At 47.3% G+C, this 18,499-nt stretch overlaps 1 protein-coding gene across 3 annotated transcripts in view; it reads left to right on the top strand.

Annotated features, from left to right (window-relative positions):
- The window catches only part of USP54 (ubiquitin specific peptidase 54), a 250,748-nt gene that overhangs the window by 197,413 nt on the left and 34,836 nt on the right, over positions 1 to 18,499 (top strand). For all 3 annotated transcript variants that reach the window (XM_074958441.1, XM_074958442.1, XM_074958443.1), the window contains 2 exons: positions 10,442 to 10,673; positions 13,457 to 13,596. In XM_074958441.1, coding sequence (XP_074814542.1) covers positions 10,442 to 10,673; positions 13,457 to 13,596 — 372 coding nt within the window. The remainder of the gene's footprint in view (positions 1 to 10,441; positions 10,674 to 13,456; positions 13,597 to 18,499) is intronic.

The raw sequence follows: 18,499 nt of genomic DNA, 5'->3' as shown, positions 1-18,499 counted from the left end.
CGGAGCAAGACTCTCTTCAATGTCCTCTCAGCCTCTACGCCCACCCACATCACCCTACCCATGCATGAAGAGGTTCTTAAGATCGCCAAGGCCCTATGAAAAACCCCCTTTTCCATTCCTCCCACCTCCAGAAAGGCCGAAAAAAAGTACTTTGTTCCAGCCAGAGGGTTTGAATACATTTATACCCACCCACCCCCGGGCTTGTTGGTTGTGTCTGCAGCCAATGAGAAGGACAAGTACAGTCATACCGCCTCGACTCACAAGAACAAAGAGGCCAAAAGTCTCAATCTCTTTGGGAGAAAAATTTATTCAATTGCCAGCTTACAATTTTGGGTGGCAAATCATCAAGCCCTGTTGGGCAGATATAACTTTAATCTCTGGGATGGTCTCAGAAAGTTCCAAGAATCCCTCTTGCAGGGTTTGGTCCAGGAGTTTGGCACCTTGGTGCTGGAGGGCACCGTGGTGGCCAGATGCTCCCTGCAAATGGCATGGGATATGGCGGACTCAGCGGATCGGGTAGGCATGTTGGCAGTGGTTATGCAGCGCAGCTCCTGGCTCCAAACAGCTGGCCTCTCCCAGGAGATGCAGACCTCGATTCAGGACCTTCCTTTCCACAGGGTTGGTCTCTTCTCCGAGCAGACGGATGCCAGGCTGCATGGGTTGAAGGACATAGAGCCACTCTTTGCTTGTTGGGCATGCGCACGCCGCTGTCTGCTCATAAGCCATTCCGGCCACCTCCACTGCCAAGATCCTGGCAGCCCCATCAGGGCTCTGCAAGAAGAAGGGACACTAGTTTCAGCCATCAGCGCCCTTTTTCCTCCTGCTCACTTGCATAACCTGGGCCCGCCAAACATGTAGGGGGCCAAAAGTGCTAGTTTTGAGGGTGCACTCGCGCAATGCCTCAGTCAGCTACCTGGATCCTCCCTGTCTCTTCCTTGACCATCTCTGCCCCTACCATTTGGCTTGTTATAGGTAACCTCAGACCACTGGATCCTGGATATAATATCTTGGGGCTATACCCTGCAATGTACAGCTCCCCCTCCCTCCCACCCACGCTCTTCTCCATCCCTCTTCAGGGACCCTCTCACAAGCAACTCCTCAGTCAGGAAGTCGAAAAGCTCTTCTGCCTGGGCGCTGTGGAGGAGGTTCCTCAGGACATGGAAGTAAGAACATTCTACTCCCACTACTTCCTAATCCTGAAGGCAAAAGGGCGGCCTAAGACCCATCCTGGACCTGCGTCACCTCAAGAAGTTGAAGTTCCGCATGGTATCCCTGGCCTCCATCATCCCCTCCCTGGATTGAGGAGACTGGTACGCCGCTCTCAACTTAAAGGACACTTACTTTCATGTCTCCATATTCCTGGGTCACAGGTGTTTCCTGTGTTTTATAGTGGCCAGGTGCCATTTCCAGTTCACAGTGCTACTCTTTGGCCTGTCCTCGGCACCCAGGGTGTTCACGAAGTGTGTGGTGCCAGCGGCGGCTTACCTGAGATGTCAAGGGGTCCAGATTTTCCTATATTTCGAGGACTGGCTCCTCAAGATCAGGTCTCCGGGGCAGGTGCAGAGGAGCCTCGAGCTGGTGCGTTTCACCTGCCGTGACCTCGGCCTGTTGATAAATACAGAAAAGTCCATGTTAACACCAGTTCAACACACAGAGTTTATTGGAGTGGTTCTCGACTCCACGCCGGCCAAGGTCTTCCTTCCGGAAGCGCGTTTTCGGGCCACATCAGACCTGATCTCCCACATGATGAGCCACTCGCTCACCATGGCCCACACCTGCCTGCAACTGATGGGCCACATGGCCACATGCATGTACGTGGTCAGCCATGCTAGACTTCATCTACAGCTTCTGCAAGCATGGCGGGCCTCGGTCTAAGTCCCCAGCAGGCACACCCTGAACCGAGTGATTAAGGTGCTGAATGACATCCTTTCGTCCCTAGACTGGTGGCTGGATCCCAAGTCAGTGCTGCAAGGGGTTTCCCGTCACTTACCCTGTTTTCAGACGCATCGGATCTGGGCTGGGGAGCCCACTTGGGTGAGCTCAGCAACCAGGACCATTGGTTTCAACATGACCTAGCCCTTCATATCAATGTAAGGGAGCTCAGAGCTGTTCACCTGGTCTGTCAGGCTTTCTTACCCTACCTAAAAGGCAAGGTGGTGCAGGTCCTCATAGACAATACTGCCACAATGTATTACATCAAGAGGCAAAGCAGTGCCAGGTCTTCGGCCCTGTGTCAGGAGGCGCTTATCTTCTGGGACTTTTGTGTGCAGCATGCCATTCATCTGGTAGCCGCCCACTTGCCTGGAACCAAGAATGTCTTGGCAGATTGCCTCAGCAGGACCTTCTCATCTCGCCACAAATGGTCACTACATCCAGAGGTGGTCAGCCTGATCTTCCACAGGTGGGGGACTCCCCAGGTGGACCTGTTCTCATCCAGGCAGAACAGAAAGTGCCACGTGTTCTGTTCTCTGCAGGGCAGGGACAAAGGCTCCCTGTCAGATGCTTTCTTGATTCCATGGTCGGGAATGCTAATGTACACCTTTCTGCCAGTACCATTGATTCACAAGGTCCTGCTAAAGGTGAAGCAAGATAGAGCGAACGTCATCCTCATAGCCCCAGCATGGCCTCACCAACACTGGTTCGGCATGCTGCTGAGTCTTTTGGCAGCCACCCTGCTGCAGCTGCCTCTTCGGCCGGACTTGCTGTTCCAGGATCATGTTCTGTGTCATCTGAACTGTCGGCTCTGCACTTGACAGCTTGGCTACTGCGTGGCTAAGACTGGATGAATGGGCATGCTCCTCTTTTGTCCAACAGGTCCTGCTGGGCAGCAGAAAACCTTCTACCAGGCTACTACTTGGCAAAGTGGATGCAGTTCACGTGTTGGGCCTCAGATCGACACATTGGGGCAGAAGAGGCCCCGCTGCAGGACATCCTAGACTATCTGCTGCACCTTAAGCTTCAGGGCCTGTCGCTCTCTTTGGTCAAGGTTCACCTGGCAGCTATTTCGATGTTTAACCCTCTGTTTCAAGGCAGGACAGTCTTTGCCCGTCCTATGACAGTGCGGCTCTTGAAAGGTCTGGTGCACCTCTACCCACATGTCTGGGACCCGGTTACCCCTTGGGACCTGAATCTTTTGCTGTAAAGACTCTTGGGTCCTCCCTTCAAACCCTTGGCTTCCTGCTCCCTCCTGCTTCTCTCCTGGAAGGTTTCTTTCTTGGTTGCTATAACCAGCCCACAGGGTGTCCGAGATCAGGGCACTTGCCTCTGAGCTGCCATATACGGTCTTCTACAAGGACAAGGTCCAGTTGCGCCACACCCAGCTTTTCTGCCCAACGTTGTTTCCCAGTTTCATACTGGTCAAGTTGTTTACTTACCGGTCTTCTGTCCCAAGCCTCATGCGGCGGATGACAAACGCAGGCTGCATATCCTAGATGTCAGACGGGTGCTGGCCTTCTACACAGATAGAACGAAGCTGTTCCATAAATCAACGCAATGGTTCGCTGCTGTCGCAGACAGGATGAAAGGTTGCCCAGTGTCTGCCCAGAGAATATCGTCGTGGATCACAGCCTGCATCCGCTACGGTTATGAATTGACAAAGGTGCCCCCACCGGCGATCTTGACGGCTCCCTCGACTAGGGTGCAGGCGTAATCAGCAGCCTTCCTGGAACAGGTGCCAATCCAAGAAACTCGGTCATCCGTCCACATCTCATTATGCATTTACACAGCAAGCTCGGGATGACGCTGGCTTTGGCAGAGCAGTGCTGCAAGCTGCAAGACCATGAACTCTGAGCCCGCCTCCATTGGTACTGTTTGTGAGTCACCTACAATGGAATCAACATGAGCAAGCACTCGAAAAGGAAAAATGGTTACCTACCTTGCGTAACTGTTGTTCTTCAAGATGTGTTGCTCATGTCCATTCCATTACCTGCCCTCCTGCCCCTCTGTTGGAGTTGTTGGCAAGAAGGAACTAAGAGGGCATAGGGTCGGCAGCACCTGATATACCACCGTATGGGAGCGCCACTCCTGAGGGTGCCACAGCTGGCCCTATGGATACCGCTAAGGCAAAAATCTCTGATGACCACACACATGGGCGCCCCTCACCCAGAATGGAATGAACAACGCATCTCAAAGAACAACAGTTACAAAAGGTAGGTAACAGTTTTTTGTTCCTAATAGTGTTAGCTTAGTTGTAGTTAACTACTGTATTCCCTTGCCCTACTATAATTTTTTATTTCTTCATTCAAAAAAATTATTTTTTCCTTTTTACCTTACCCTGTCTCTCCAACAGGTACACCACTATAGTTTCAAACAAGATTTATCCCTGTTTTTTCTTCTAAGAGACCAATTCTCTCAGGTATGCCAAGCTCACCTGGCTTTAAACACTACCTGAATTGCAGACACTCCATAACGGTCTCTGACGGCCACACACAGTTTGTCCACTGCCTCGGCGAGACACACTTTACTCAAAAGTGCCCACACTGCAGAAAGCTGACAGCTAGGGCAAGAAAAGCCAGGGATCTCCAACTGAAGCTCCTCATGATGGAGAAATCCCTCAGGCCAGCCTCAAACCCCGAATTCTGGACACTGCCTGGTTAATGGTCACCAGCAGCCGCCTGACGGGTTCTGCTCCAACAACGGCTGGCAAGGAGCCCGTTCCAAGAAAAGCTACCAAAAAGCGGTCGCAGACATCCCCACACCAAGAATCGCCTAAAAGAAAGCGATCTCCAATGGAAAAATCTGCCCGGGTACAGACGGCACCGAGCATGCCGGACCGTGTGGCACTGGGGCCGTCCAGCATCGAGAGTTCCTGAAGAGCTAAAGACCCTATGCGGGCAAGCTCAAATGTAGGTTCACACAGAAAAGTGAAAAATTCCAGCTCGGTACCATGGAGCTGAAGAAAACGTTGGCACTGAGCAGTACAATGGCGCCACCTGCTGTACTTATGCTGTATAGCTCTAAATCCTCAGCACCAGCAGCTTCAATTCATACTCCTGGGTCGTTCACAATGCCATCTCCAGCACCGAGCGTCACAGTTCTGCAGCAGTTCCTGAGGCGTGCAGACTTGACAGTGGCCTCAACGCCTGAATCTCCTTTACTCAGTACCGAGGGTACCCCAGCCAGATCGGAACCAAGCCAATTGACTATTCCCTGCATCTCAGCCCCTCCTGTCTCCAGTGATGAGGAAGAAGAGGATGATGCATTAATATACACTCCTTGCCACTCCTCACCCAAGCCTGGACCATCTCATCACCAACCACCTGCAGACATGCAAGAATGGTATGGTCACCCCTGGGCACCGCCCCCCATACCATTCCCACCTAACTGGTCATACTGGGATCCATGGGTAATGTATAGGCCCAACACTGCAGACCCCTTAGCTCACCCAGGTCCAGAGCAGCACGATCCCCTTCACCAACTGTCCCAGCTCCTTCAGAAACACAAGAGGAAGAGACTGAGGAACATATGAGGACACAGCTGAACATGACATTTTGCCGCCTACTCACTTCTATCATCGTCAATGGACAAAACCATAATGCCACACCATCCCACTATGGGGGATGACTTCAAATCCTTTCAGGACCTCTTCAAAAGGGTAGCTGAATCCCTAGACGTTTCATTAGAACAGCTACCAGAAGTCCAACAAAAACTCACTGAAATATTCCAGGCATCCCAAGCGGCATAGATAGCCCTGCCAATTAATGATGCAATCATGGAGCCTGCAAAAATACCTGCTACAGCACCACCCTCATGTAAGAGGTTTGACAAAAAATATTATGTGCCAGCAAAAAGGGATGAGTTTCTACTTACACACCCTGCACCAAACTCCTTAGTAGTGGAGGCAGTCAACCAAAGGGGGAAACAACAGCAGTCCCGAATGACCCCGTACGATAAGGATTGGAAAAGGCTGGACCTTTTTGGATGGAAAGCCTATTCCTCAGCTACACTTCAGTTCCTCATTGCCAATTATGCGGCCCTACTGGCTAAATATACACACAATCTGTTCTCCAAAATGTCAGAATTTATTGAAAATTTACCCAGTGACAAAAAAGAATAGTACAAGGCTAACATTTCCAAAGGGTCTCTCATCGCTAGGGCCCTACAGGCCTCCCTTGACTCTGCACACACGGCAGCATGATCTATCATGATATCTGTGGTCATGAATTGTGCATCTTGTCTCCACCTCTCCGGGTTCCCAAGGGAAGTCCAGGCAACAGTCAAGGACTTACCCTTTGAGGGTCAGAAACTATTTGCAGGCAAAACCAATGTGTCATTACGCACCCTAAAAGACTCAAAACCCTTAAAAACCCTGGGCGTCTAAGTACCTGCAAACAAAAAGAAACAGAGTAGGTTTTCACAAACCTAGGGTTGCAAATAAATGCACAAAAGTCCACACTGGTTCCTGTCCAAAAGTTGGAATTCATAGGAGCCTGTCTCAACTGTCTAACAGCAACAGCAGTGCTACCCCAGCAACTTTTTCTCACTCTTGTCAATCTAATTTCAATGGTGATAGACAGCCCACAAACACCCATGATTACAACTCTTAGGGTATATGTCAGCAACAATGTTTGTTGTCAAACTTGCCACACTCTACATGAGATGCTTGCAGGCCTGGCTTCGAACAGTGTATATGCTGGGCACTCTCAACAGATGCCTCACAATGCCACGCAGAGTAAAAGACTCTCTAACATGGTGGACACAACCTAAGAACATCTGTTCAGGAGTCCCTTTCCAACAAAGAACTCCAACCATGGCAATCACGACAGACGCTTCCCTAATAGGTTCGGGGGCGCACTTAGGCCTTGTCTACATTACCCGCTGGATCAACAGGCAGCGATCGATCTAGCAGGGGTTGATTTGTCTAGAAGCGATAAATCAACCGCTGAGTGCTCTCCCGTCGACTCCAGTACTCCACCAGGATGAGAGGCGCAGACGGAGTCAACAGGAGAGCATCAGCCGTCAACTTATCGCGGTGAAGACACCACGGTAAGTAGATCTAAGAATGTCGACTTCAGCTACGTTATTGACTTAGCTGAAGTTGCATAACTTAGATTGATTTCACACACACACACACACGGCCTTGGAACATATTGTTGAGTAAGTGTAGACCAGGTCTTACTAAACAGTATGTTCCAAGGCACTGGTCCCCAGCGGATGCCAACCTGCACATAAACTTATTGGAGCTAAAGGCAGTCCGAAATGCATGTGACCACTTTCTCCCTCTAATCAAGAACAATGTCATCAAGATCCTCACAGACAATATAGAAGGCATGTTTTACATGAACCGCCAAGGGGGAGCATGATCATACTCCCTATGTACAGAGGCAATATGACTTTGGAATTGGTGCATCACAACAACATAGAGATATTGGCATTCTATCTTCCGGGGTGTCAGAATACAACAACAGATGTACTAAGCAGAGACTTCTCACAAACCCACGAGTGGGAGATGGATCCCAGAATTCTCAAATCCATATTCAAACTATAGGGGTTCCCCACCAAAGATCTATTTGCCACAGCTCAGAACGTCAAGTGCCCACAATATTGCTCCAGGGCAGGATTGGGACAATAATCACTAAGCGGCACCACTGATGTATGCATTTCTTCCAACCCCACTCCTAAACTGTGTCATTCACAAGATCAAACAGGACAAATCCAGGTCATTCTTATTGCAGCTGCATGGCCCAGACAAACGTGGTTCCCATACCAGCTTCAGATGGTGATGAAACCACCTCGAACCCTTCCCTTAGTACCTCACCTTGTATCACAAGATGCAGGACATCCCAACCTCACAGTACTCCATCTCAAGGCCTGGATACTCCCTGGCTGACTGGGGTCGAGGAGGCCTGTTCTGAGGAAGTAAAAGATCTATTACTGAACAGTCAGAGACCAAGTACAAGAAAGACGTATGTCCATAAGTGGAAACGATTCTGCACCTGGTGCAAGATAAACAGATCTTACCACAATTGTCCCCCCCTCCCGAGGATTCTGGACAATATACAAAGTCTTAAAAAAAATCTGTGCTATCCACAAGGTTCATTAGAGTACACATGGCTACTATTACCTCCTTTCATGACAATGTGGATGGGGTCACTATATTCACTCACCTGACAATTAAACGTTTCCTTAAAGGCATTGAAAACACTTATCCCACAATAAGAAACCCTACACCCGTGTGGGACCTCAACCTTCTTCTATGCAGACTCATGGGAAAGCCATTTGAACCCCTTACAACCTGCTTTTTGTTTTGTCCATGAAGGTGGCTTTTCTCATTGCCATCACATCCACCAGAGTGGGACAATTAGGTGCCATAATGGTACACTCACCTTATACAATATTCTTTAAAGATAAAGTAATCCTACAACTGCATCCCAGGTTCCAACCCAAGAGAAACCAAAGTCTCCTCCCCCTTTCATTTGAAACAACCCATATTCTTACCTGAGTTTTATCCAAAGCCACATGTGGACAGGAGGGAGGCCTCACTCCACACATTGGTTGTTCACAGAGCATTAGCTTTCTACACTGAAAGAACAAAAACGTTTAGAAAATCACTGAGACTATTTGTTTCCATAACAAAACACTCAATGAGTCAAACCATCTCCAAACAGCAACTATGCAAACGGATATCAGGATGTATTCAACTGTGCTACTAAAGCACCAGAGCACATGCAACGTCCGTGGCCTTTCTCAATAATGTTCCTATCACTGACATTTGTAGAGCAGCAAACTGAACATTAGTCCATACATTTACTAAACATTATGCTATAGAGCAACAGTCAGCATCAGATGCTCACTTTGGGCTCATGGTGTTATCAATAACCCAACTCCAAAGCCCCTCCCCTCCACTGAGGGGCACTGCTCAATAGTAACCTAAAGTGGAGCACCCACAGGGGCACTCCTTGAAGAATCATAGAAGATTAGGGTTGGATGAGACCTCAGGAGGTCATCTAGTCCAACCACCTGCTCAAAGCAGGACCAACACCAACTAAATCATCCCAGCCAGGGCTTTGTCAACCTGGGCCTTAAAAACCTCGAAGGATGGAGATTCCACCACCTCCCTAGGTAACCCATTCCAGTGCTTCACCACCCTCCTAGTGAAATAGTGTTTCCTAATATCCAACCTAGACCTCCCCCACTGCAACTTGAGACCATTGCTCCTTGTTCTGTCATCTGCCACCACTGAGAACAGCCGAGCTCCATCCTCTTTGGAACCCCCCTTCAGGTAGTTGAAGGCTGCTGTCAAATCCCACCTCACTCTTCTCTTCTGCAGCCTAAACAAGCCCAGTTCCCTCAGCCTCTCCTCATAAGTCATGTGCCCCAGCCCCCTAATCATTTTCGTTGCCCTCTGCTGGACTCTCTCCAATTGGTCCACATCCTTTCTGTAGTGGGGGGCCCAAAACTGGACACAGTACTCCAGATGTGGCCTCACCAGTGCCGAATAGAGGGGAATAATCACTTCCCTCAATCTGCTGGCAGTGCTCCTACTAATGCAGCCCAATATGCCGTTAGCCTTCTTGGCAACGAGGGCACACTGCTGACTCATATCCAGTTTCTCATCCACTTTAATCCCCAGGTCCTTTTCTGCAGAACTGGTGCTTAGCCAGTCCGTCCCCAGCCTGTAGTGGTGCATGGGATTCTTCCTTCCGAAGTGCAGGACTCTGCACTTGACCTTGTTGAACCTCATTAGATTTCTTTTGGCCCAATCCTCCAATTTGAAGAAGAAGAGGTTACTCACCTGGTGCAGTAACTGAGGTTCTTTAAGATTAGTATCCCTATGGGTGCTCCACTACTCACCCTCCTTCCCTCTACTTCAGAGTTTCACATAGATTCTCTGGGGTAGAGAGGGAACATGGGCATGGTTGGCTGCACACCGCTATGTAACCACTTGGAGCAGTGTGAGACGGCTACAGCACATGCGCAGCCCAACCGGACACTGCTACCACAAATCTCCGATTACAAGCGCAGGGCGTCAAGACACCTAAAGTGGAGCACCCACGGGGACAACCATCTTGAAGAACCTCAATTACTGCACAAGGTGGCTAACCTTCTCTTTCCCTTTCTCTATTGAAATATATCCCTCTTTCTGGCTTTTACTATATTCACCCTGACAGGGATGACTCGAACTCCTGGCTCATAGATTTTGTTTTCCTTTGGATGAAGCAGGTTCCACTAAATGGCAGGTATTTAAAAAGAAGTCAGCTTGGGGAGAATCTGCATGAGTCTAAAGCTTCATTTCCCGTGCTCCTCTGGAAATTACTTCATGTTTTTAGAGATGCTATAAAGATATTGTCTAGGCTTTTTGAAATTGTCTGGACAATTTGATCCCTGAACACAGAAGCAGCTCATTTAGTTTAAAAGTGGTTAAGAATCCAGAATACTAGCAGGTAACTTGATGGAATTAAACCTGACACTTCTGCCATCCCATATTCTTTTCTCTTGACAGCCAAGGAATTTGCAGAGGATGAGCTGAAGGAACCAGCAACTCAAGGAACAAGGCCAAACCAACTAAACATCAGGTATAAGCACTGGGGTCGAGGTCGGGGCACCCAGCACCTGATGGATCAGCATCCTCGTCTGATCCAAAGGATGGAATCTGGCTATGAAAGCAGTGAACGCAACAGCAGCAGCCCAGTCAGTCTGGACATGCCCTTGTCTGAGAGCTCAAGCACCCACAGGTAGATTTTAATAAAGTGCACTCTTGGACTTTTGCTTCTCTTATGGCCCTGCACACCAGAACCTCTGAGAACTAAACTGTAGTTCTATAATAAGAGACTTAAGTATTGACCTTCAGTCCCAGCCAGCAGTTCTTGTAGACTGTGATGCAGGTAGATTATGGGAAATAGGAAGCTGGATATGTTGTGCCATGACAGTCTTCCCTGTTCGGATGGTCATTAATTCGTACGGTTCATGATTGAGAGGAACGACCAACTACGGGAATTGGGATTAAGAAAATGGATGTAAATACAGAGCTCTGTCCTTAGGCTCTGTCAAAAACTGAAGTTGCAGGATGGAGACAGTTTGTTTTAAATTTAGAGGATGTCTGTCACTGTGCTTTCCATGTCAAGAGTTAATCTGCCCTGTTATCTTTGTCTCAGTTAAATTACTGTCCGACAGTGAGAATCTCTGTGTCAGGCTCTAATCTGGAGCATTTGTAGTGTTAATGGACTGACATGAGACCATGTCTGTTTGAGGACTTTATTGGGGCCTCCTGAGTGGTTTAGAATACATAGCATGCATAAATAACAGGGCTGTCAATTAACCACAGTTAACTCACACGATTAACTAAAAAAAAATTAATTGCAGTTAATCACACTGTTAAACAATAGAATACCAACTGAAATTTATTAAAAATTTTTGGATGTTTTTCTAAATTTTCAAATTTATCAATTTCAGTTACATCACAGTATACAAAGTACACAGTGCACACTTTATATTATTTTTATTACAAATATTTGCACTATAAAATGATAAAAGAAATATTTTTCAGTTCACCTCATACAAGTACTGTTGTGCAATCTCTTTATCATAAAAGTGCAACTTACAAATGTACATTTTTTTTGTTACATAACTGCACTCAAAAACAAAACTATGTAAAACTTTAGAGCCGACAAGTCCACTCAGTCCTATTTCTTGTTCAGCCAATTGCTCAGACAAACAAATTTGTTTACATTTATGGGAGGTAATGCTGCCCGCTTCTTATTTACAATGTCACCTGAAAGTGAGAACAGGTGTTTGTATGACACTGTTGTAGCTGGCGTTGCAAGATATTTACATGCCAGATGTGCTAAAGATTCATATGCCTCTTCGTGCTGTTGGCATCGTTCCAGAGGACATGCTTCCATGCTGATGACGCTCATTAAAAAATGTGTTAATTAAATTTGTGACTGAACTCCTTGGGGAAGAATTGTATGTTACTGTTCTGTTTTACCCTCATTCTGCCATATATTTCATGTTATAGCAGTCTCGGATGATGACCCAGCACATGTTCATTTTAAGAACACTTTTACTGCAAATCTGACAAAATTCAAAGAAGATACCAATGTGAAATTTCTAAAGATAGCTACAGCACTCGACCCCAGATTTAAGAATCTGAAGGTGCCTTCCAAAATCTGAGCAGGATGAGGTAGGGAGAATGCTTTCAGAAGTTTTAAAAGAGCAACGCTCCGATGCGGAAACTACAGAACCCGAACCACCAAAAAAGAAAATCAGCCTTCTGCAGGTGGCATCTGATTCAGATTATGAAAATGAACATGCGTCAGTCTGCATTGCTTTGGATTGTTATCGAGCAGAACCTGTCAGCATGGGCGCACATCCTCTGAACTGGTGGTTGAAGCATCAAGGGACATAATCTTGAGCGCATCTGGCATGTAAATATCTTGCAGCGCCGGCTACAACAGTGCCATGCAAATACCTTTTCTCACTTTCAGGTGACATTGTAAACAAGCAGCAGGCAGCATTATCTTCTGCAAATGTAAACAAACCTGTTTGAGTGATTGGCTGAACAAGAAGTAGGACTGATTGGACTTGTAGGCTCTAAAGTTTGACATAGTAGAAAACATCCAAAAATATTTAAATAAATGGTATTCTATTATTATTTAATGGTGCGATTAATCACGATTAATCGCGATTATTTTTTTAATCTCTTGACAGCCCTAATAAATAAATATACCTTTCAACCTTCATCTCTGGTGCCTGTGACTACTGTAAAAGGAGATCACACTCAGGGTTTTACAAAAGAGTTGTTGTTTGTGTAGATCTTAAAAATCTGTTCGGAACAGTTAACTCTCCAGAGCATGGTTTTGGCATGTATTACTTGCTTAGGGTCTCCTAAGGAACCAGTGTCATCTTCAGTAGAGAAATTCCTTGCAGCTCCATAGTTTCCAGGAATGAAGATCTATACAGTGATACTTGTAGAAAAGGGCAGATTGTGACATAGCTGCAGTTGCTATTTTATGAAAGCCGTGTTCTGCAGGGAGCCACATTCGCCATCATTCCTTTTGAGAGCTCTTTTTACTATTTTGTACAATAAGGGGATTTAGTGCCAAAATCAAGAGGAACTGGTGTTTGGAAGTTTTGATGCAGTTTTTATAATCCTTCTTGCAGAAAATGCATGACTGGAGGTTATAGTTTTTGGTTTGTTTGGGAATAAGGGAGATAATTCTTACAGTTGGGGACCAAGAGAGAGAGCCCAGATTCCTATGTCAAAGAATAAAATCTTTAGAAAATACCATTTATTGAGAAGAAATGGATGCTTTCCCCCCTGCCCCAGGATTTTCCCATAGAATCCTTTTGCCTTCTCTTTTGAGACTGTGTGAAAGTAAGGTGAAGATGAAACGTTACTGCCAGATTGGAAAAATGTAGGGCTGTCTAGTCCTTCTCCCCAGTACCCTATACCTCTCCATCCCCTGAAAATATTGGCCAGATGTTAATCCATTGGTTTTCCCTCCTCTTCTTCAAGGGATTCTCATATGAAGCGAGCTGGTGGGTTGGTTCCTGCCTGGCGTAATATCTCAAAGTCACACAGTAGCAGCATCTTAGAAGTGGAATCTGCTTCATCGACTGGTGGTTGGACAAGCAGCCAGAACTCTGTTGGGAATGGTAAGCTACGTTTTCAAACCCCAAATATCCACAATCATAGAGTATAAAATGTATTGAGGTAATTACTTATTCCATGGATATTTTTGCCTTCACAGTGGAGGCAGATGCAAGAAAGGGAAAAAGACTCAGGAATCTGGTACAACTTTTGGCTACAGTTCTGGTTTACAACATTACCAGTCAGTATCACCAGGAGTCTGTGGCAACATATCTTTTATTCATCTTGCTTGGTATCCTTTCTCTGGCAACTGTATACTAATACACCAGAAGAAAGTAATACTTCTCCTTCCTCCTCCCATAATTTCAGCTACCCAACTGTGCAGATAGAGGATTGGTATCTCTTGTTAAGAAGCAAGCTTGCAACAGCATCTAGAACCAAACTTCTCAGAAATAAAAAGGAGATAGGAAAAATAAATAAAAAGGGTAGGAGATAATTTAAGGTAATTGGACAAAGGCTCAACTTTCCTAGGGATACTTGTCCTTTGGAATGCAAGATTCCTGAGCAGATATTGATTCTAGAGTTCAAGGGTGGGAAAAAGATAGCTTCTGAAAACAAGACTTTTGTGTCTATAGGGGGTTGTTGATTGGTTACATTGGAAGACTCCTGGCACATAGTTTTTATATCCCTTTTTGATTTAGCTGCATAAGCAGATGAATATCTAGGTAGGTATTCCTTTTATATACTAAAGCTAAGGATCTTGCTAACTTTGCATAGCCTCGGTTGAGAATTAAAAACACAGTAAGAAGGGTTATGGTTTGTGCACCACGTTAGGAGAGGGTTACTTCATCAAATGACTCCCTTCTTGTACCATTGATTGCTTCTTGGGTCAATGGATCCAAGGACAAGGCTGTGCTTCAAGGGAGCTCGAAGTAATACTGCAACATTTCTACTTCGGGCACTGATGGAGAGGAGACAAATAGAAACTAAATAGCTTTGGGAGGGATAAGGGGTCGGTCTAGCAGTCTTGCTAAATTTACGTTGAAGTGTGCACTCTGCTCCCAGCTTGCAAGTGAACAAGATGTACTGCAGAAACAGCTACCTTTTGGGAATCAAAATGGGAGGAGGGATATATTCCTTTTGACAAAGAAAGTAAAATGTCATATCCTTAGAAGATTATAACATTTAGATCTTGGTTTCGCTCATTTATTTTGTTAAAAGATTCCATTTTTAAGTATATTTCAGGTAACCTAAATAGAGGGAAATTGATCTTCTAGAAAAGTAGATCCTTTTACTGATCACAATAGCCCTGACCTGCATCACACTTATGTCAGTCCTGAGCTCTGAGGGTTTGAATGATGATAAACACAGCTGACATCAGCATTTATCAGTAGAAATTCAGGACCTACTGGTGGCAAGGTGGTATAGAAACTCTCAGCTCTGAGCAGTGGGTTAGAACATACTTCCAACTGTTCTTAATTATGTTCAAAAACATGTTTAAATCCAGATTTGCTCGGTTCCACCTTTCAAAAGTATAATTTAACAGAAACCAAATTCATGTTCCAAAATTTCCTTGCATATTATATCATAATTTTGCTATTTTCTAATGTTAGTTATATCCCTCTCATTGGTCTTATTCTCCCTTATGATTATCACACTTTGTCACTGATCTTATGAGTTGTGTCACACTGTACAAGAACAGTTGGGTGCTTTCAGAACTGTTAGACATTCTACAGTGTATGTTAGGAATTAATAAAGATGAATTATTTTCCAAAAATATAATTTTATTGAGTAACAAAACCAGTGCAAAAAAAACCCTGTGCAATTTAAGAGGAAATACATTCAAAATGTAATAAATTAATAGAACAGAATGGCCCAGATTCCGAGCACCACGTTTGCGGTCTCCACCAACGTGGCGTGGATCACCCAATTCAAGGCACCGGTCTCCGTATTCCTGGCACGGCACGCCTCCTGCCAGTGAATGCCCCGGCCCAGGTCCCCATCCCCTAGACAACCCTTAACGCTTTGGTATCTGCCAGTGCAGGACCACTCGGCACCAGTCCTTGGCGCCGTTCCTGGGAAAGGCGTTGGTCGTAATCTACCAGGCACCAGTCCCCTGCACTGAAAAATGAGCCGCCACATGCAAGACTCCACAGCCCCAGCCTGGTCCCCGGAAGGTGATTGATCTGAGTTGGAGTGGGAATTTAGCCCCTCACCAAGGAAGCACCGATCACCTTCGGCTCTGGAGACCAGCACAGCACCTGTGGTGGCTGCATGGCAGCTGGGCCACTGACCTGCCCAGTGGCCTTGTTGGAACCCGTGGCGCGTACCTATGATGCCAGTTCCTTATTCACACCACTCCTCCCCTCCAACTGCTTCGGACAAGCCCCCCTCTACTATACTAACTGCTTCGGACTCCCTGCACCGCCGGTACTGTGCTCGGAACACAGCACAGACTCCATCACAGGATTGAAAGAGCAGGTGGCAATGCCGAGGGAGCCATCCCCAGTGGGGGAAAGTGCCCCAGCCTCTCCCCCAATGTTGCCTTCATCCTTTTCGTCATGGGACAAGGCGGAGGCAGACCCCTCCCATGCCAGCCCTCCCGATGACTTTAAGGAGTGCCAGGCCCTGCTCAAGAGGGTGGCTTCCAACCTGAAACTGGAGGCTGAGGAGCTGGCAAAGCAGTCGGACACCCCCTTTGACGTGCTATCAGCTGCAACCCCGGCACAGGTCGTGTTGCTGGTCCGTGAAGGGGTTCTCAAGATTGCTAAGACAAACCCCCTCATCTATTCCGCCCCCCTCCAAGTGGGCAGAAAAGAAATATTATGTTCCCCCTATGGGGTTTGAAATTCTTTATACACACCTTCCCTCTGGGTTGCTGGTTGTACCTGCGGCCAACGAAAGAGACAGGCAAGGTCAGGCGAGTGCCACACCTAAGAATAAGGATGCCAAGAGACTGGACCTCTTTGGAAGGAAAACTTATTCAATGGCCAGTCTCCAGTTCCATGTGTCCAACCACCAAGCCTTGTTGGGGAGGTATAACTTTAATCTCTGGGACTCCCTCAACAAGTTTAAGGAAGCCTTGCCGCAGGACCTTGGCCAGGAGTTTGCCATGATCTGGGAAGAGGGCAAGGCGGTGGCAAGGGGCTCCCTCCAGATAGCCTTGGATGCTGCCAATTCGGCTGCCAGAGTCGTTGCCTTGGCTTTGGTAATGAGGCACAGCTCTTGGCTACAATCTTTGGGTCTGTCCTAGGAAATGCAGTCCTCCATCCAGGACCTTCCATTTGAAGGCACTGGGCTCTTCTTGGAGCTGATGGATGTGAGGCTGCATGGACTCAGACTCCCGAGCCACTCTGTGCTTGCTGGGCCTCCACACACTGTAGACAGCAAGAAAAGAGTTCCAGCCCAATCTGCCACCGAGGTCCTGGGAGTCACTTGAAGGACTCTTCTAAACAAAGTGCCTACAGGAGGAAGGAAGAAGACAAGAGTTTAAACACCGTCACCCCCTTCCTCTCACCCACACATCCTGGCCCTGTGAGACACCAATGGGTCCAAAAGCAGGCGTTTTGATGGTGCGCTCGAGATCAGCGTCACAATCAGATCCCAGGATCCACCTTCCTATCCTTTCCTCTACTACCTGTGCCCCTTCCAGTCAGCATGGTGACAAGTAACCTCAGTCCATTGGGTGCTCAATATGATATCGCTGGGCTGCACCCTGCAGTTCTTGGTCGCCCCCCCTCCACCCCACATTCCCCGTCCCTCTTCAGGGACCCTTCTCACAGCAACTCCTCATTCAGGAGGTAGAGAACCTCCTACAGCTGGAGGCAGTAGAGGTGGTCCCTCAAGAAATAAGGGGGGAAAAGGTTCTATTCCCGCTGTTTCGTAATCCCAAAAGCGAAAGGGGGCCCAAGACCCATTCTAGACCTGTGACGCCTCAATAAATATCTCAAGAAGTTTCACATGGTCTCCCTAGCCTCCATTATTCCCTCCCTGGATCCAGGAGACTGGTATGCTGCCCTCGACTTGAAGGACTCATACTTTCATATCTACATCTTCCAAGGGCACAGATTTTGTGGTGGGCCGACACCATTTCCAATTCACAGCACTACCCTTCGAACTCTCATTGTCCCTGAGAGTATTTACAAAGTGTATGGCGCCACTAGCCACTTACCTGAGGTGTCAAGGGTTTTGGGTCTATCCATACCTCAATGACTAGCTCATCAAGGGATGATCTCAGGTGCAAAGGAGCCTCGATCTGGTACGCTCCACCTGTCATGATCTGGGTCTGTGCAATGGATAGAGTTCATAGGAGTGGTACTCGACTCCATGCAGGTCAGAGCTTTCCTCCTGGAGGTCCGTTTCCAAGCTATGTCCAACCTGATCTCAAATGTGAGGGCCCACCTGCTCACCACTGCTCACACATGCCTGAGGTTGTTAGGCCACATACAGCCTGTGCAGCATATGCTATTCCACCTCAGACCCCTGCAAGTATGGCTGGCATTAGTCTATGTCCCCAACAAGCATGATCTGGACTGTGTAGTCAGGGTGCCGGACCATATACAGTCATCCCTGGAATCGTGGCTGAATCCCAAATTGGTGTTGAAAGGAATCCCCTTCGCAGCCCCGGCCCTGGCAATGACCCTGGTGATGCCTCAGATTTGGGTTGGGGAGCCTAAATGGGTGATCTCAGCACGCAAGGTTGTTGGTCTCAGGATGATCGCTCGCTCCACATAAATGTCAGAGAGCTCAGAGTGGTTCACTTGGCCTGTCGCAATGTTTTATATCGACGAGCAAGGTCATCAGCCCTATGCAAAGAAGCTCTCTGGCTGTGGGACTTCTGTGTGCAACATGCCATTCATCTTGTGGCAACGCACCTTCCCGGGGCCAGGAATGTGTTGGCAGATCACCTCAGCAGGACCTTCTCATCTTGACACGAGTAGTCACTCCATCTGCAGGTGATCAGCGTGA

Source organism: Natator depressus, chromosome 7 (genome assembly GCF_965152275.1).
Source record: "Natator depressus isolate rNatDep1 chromosome 7, rNatDep2.hap1, whole genome shotgun sequence".
Classification (NCBI taxonomy): Eukaryota; Metazoa; Chordata; order Testudines; family Cheloniidae; genus Natator; species Natator depressus.
This window is presented reverse-complemented; position numbering and strand designations above follow the sequence as displayed.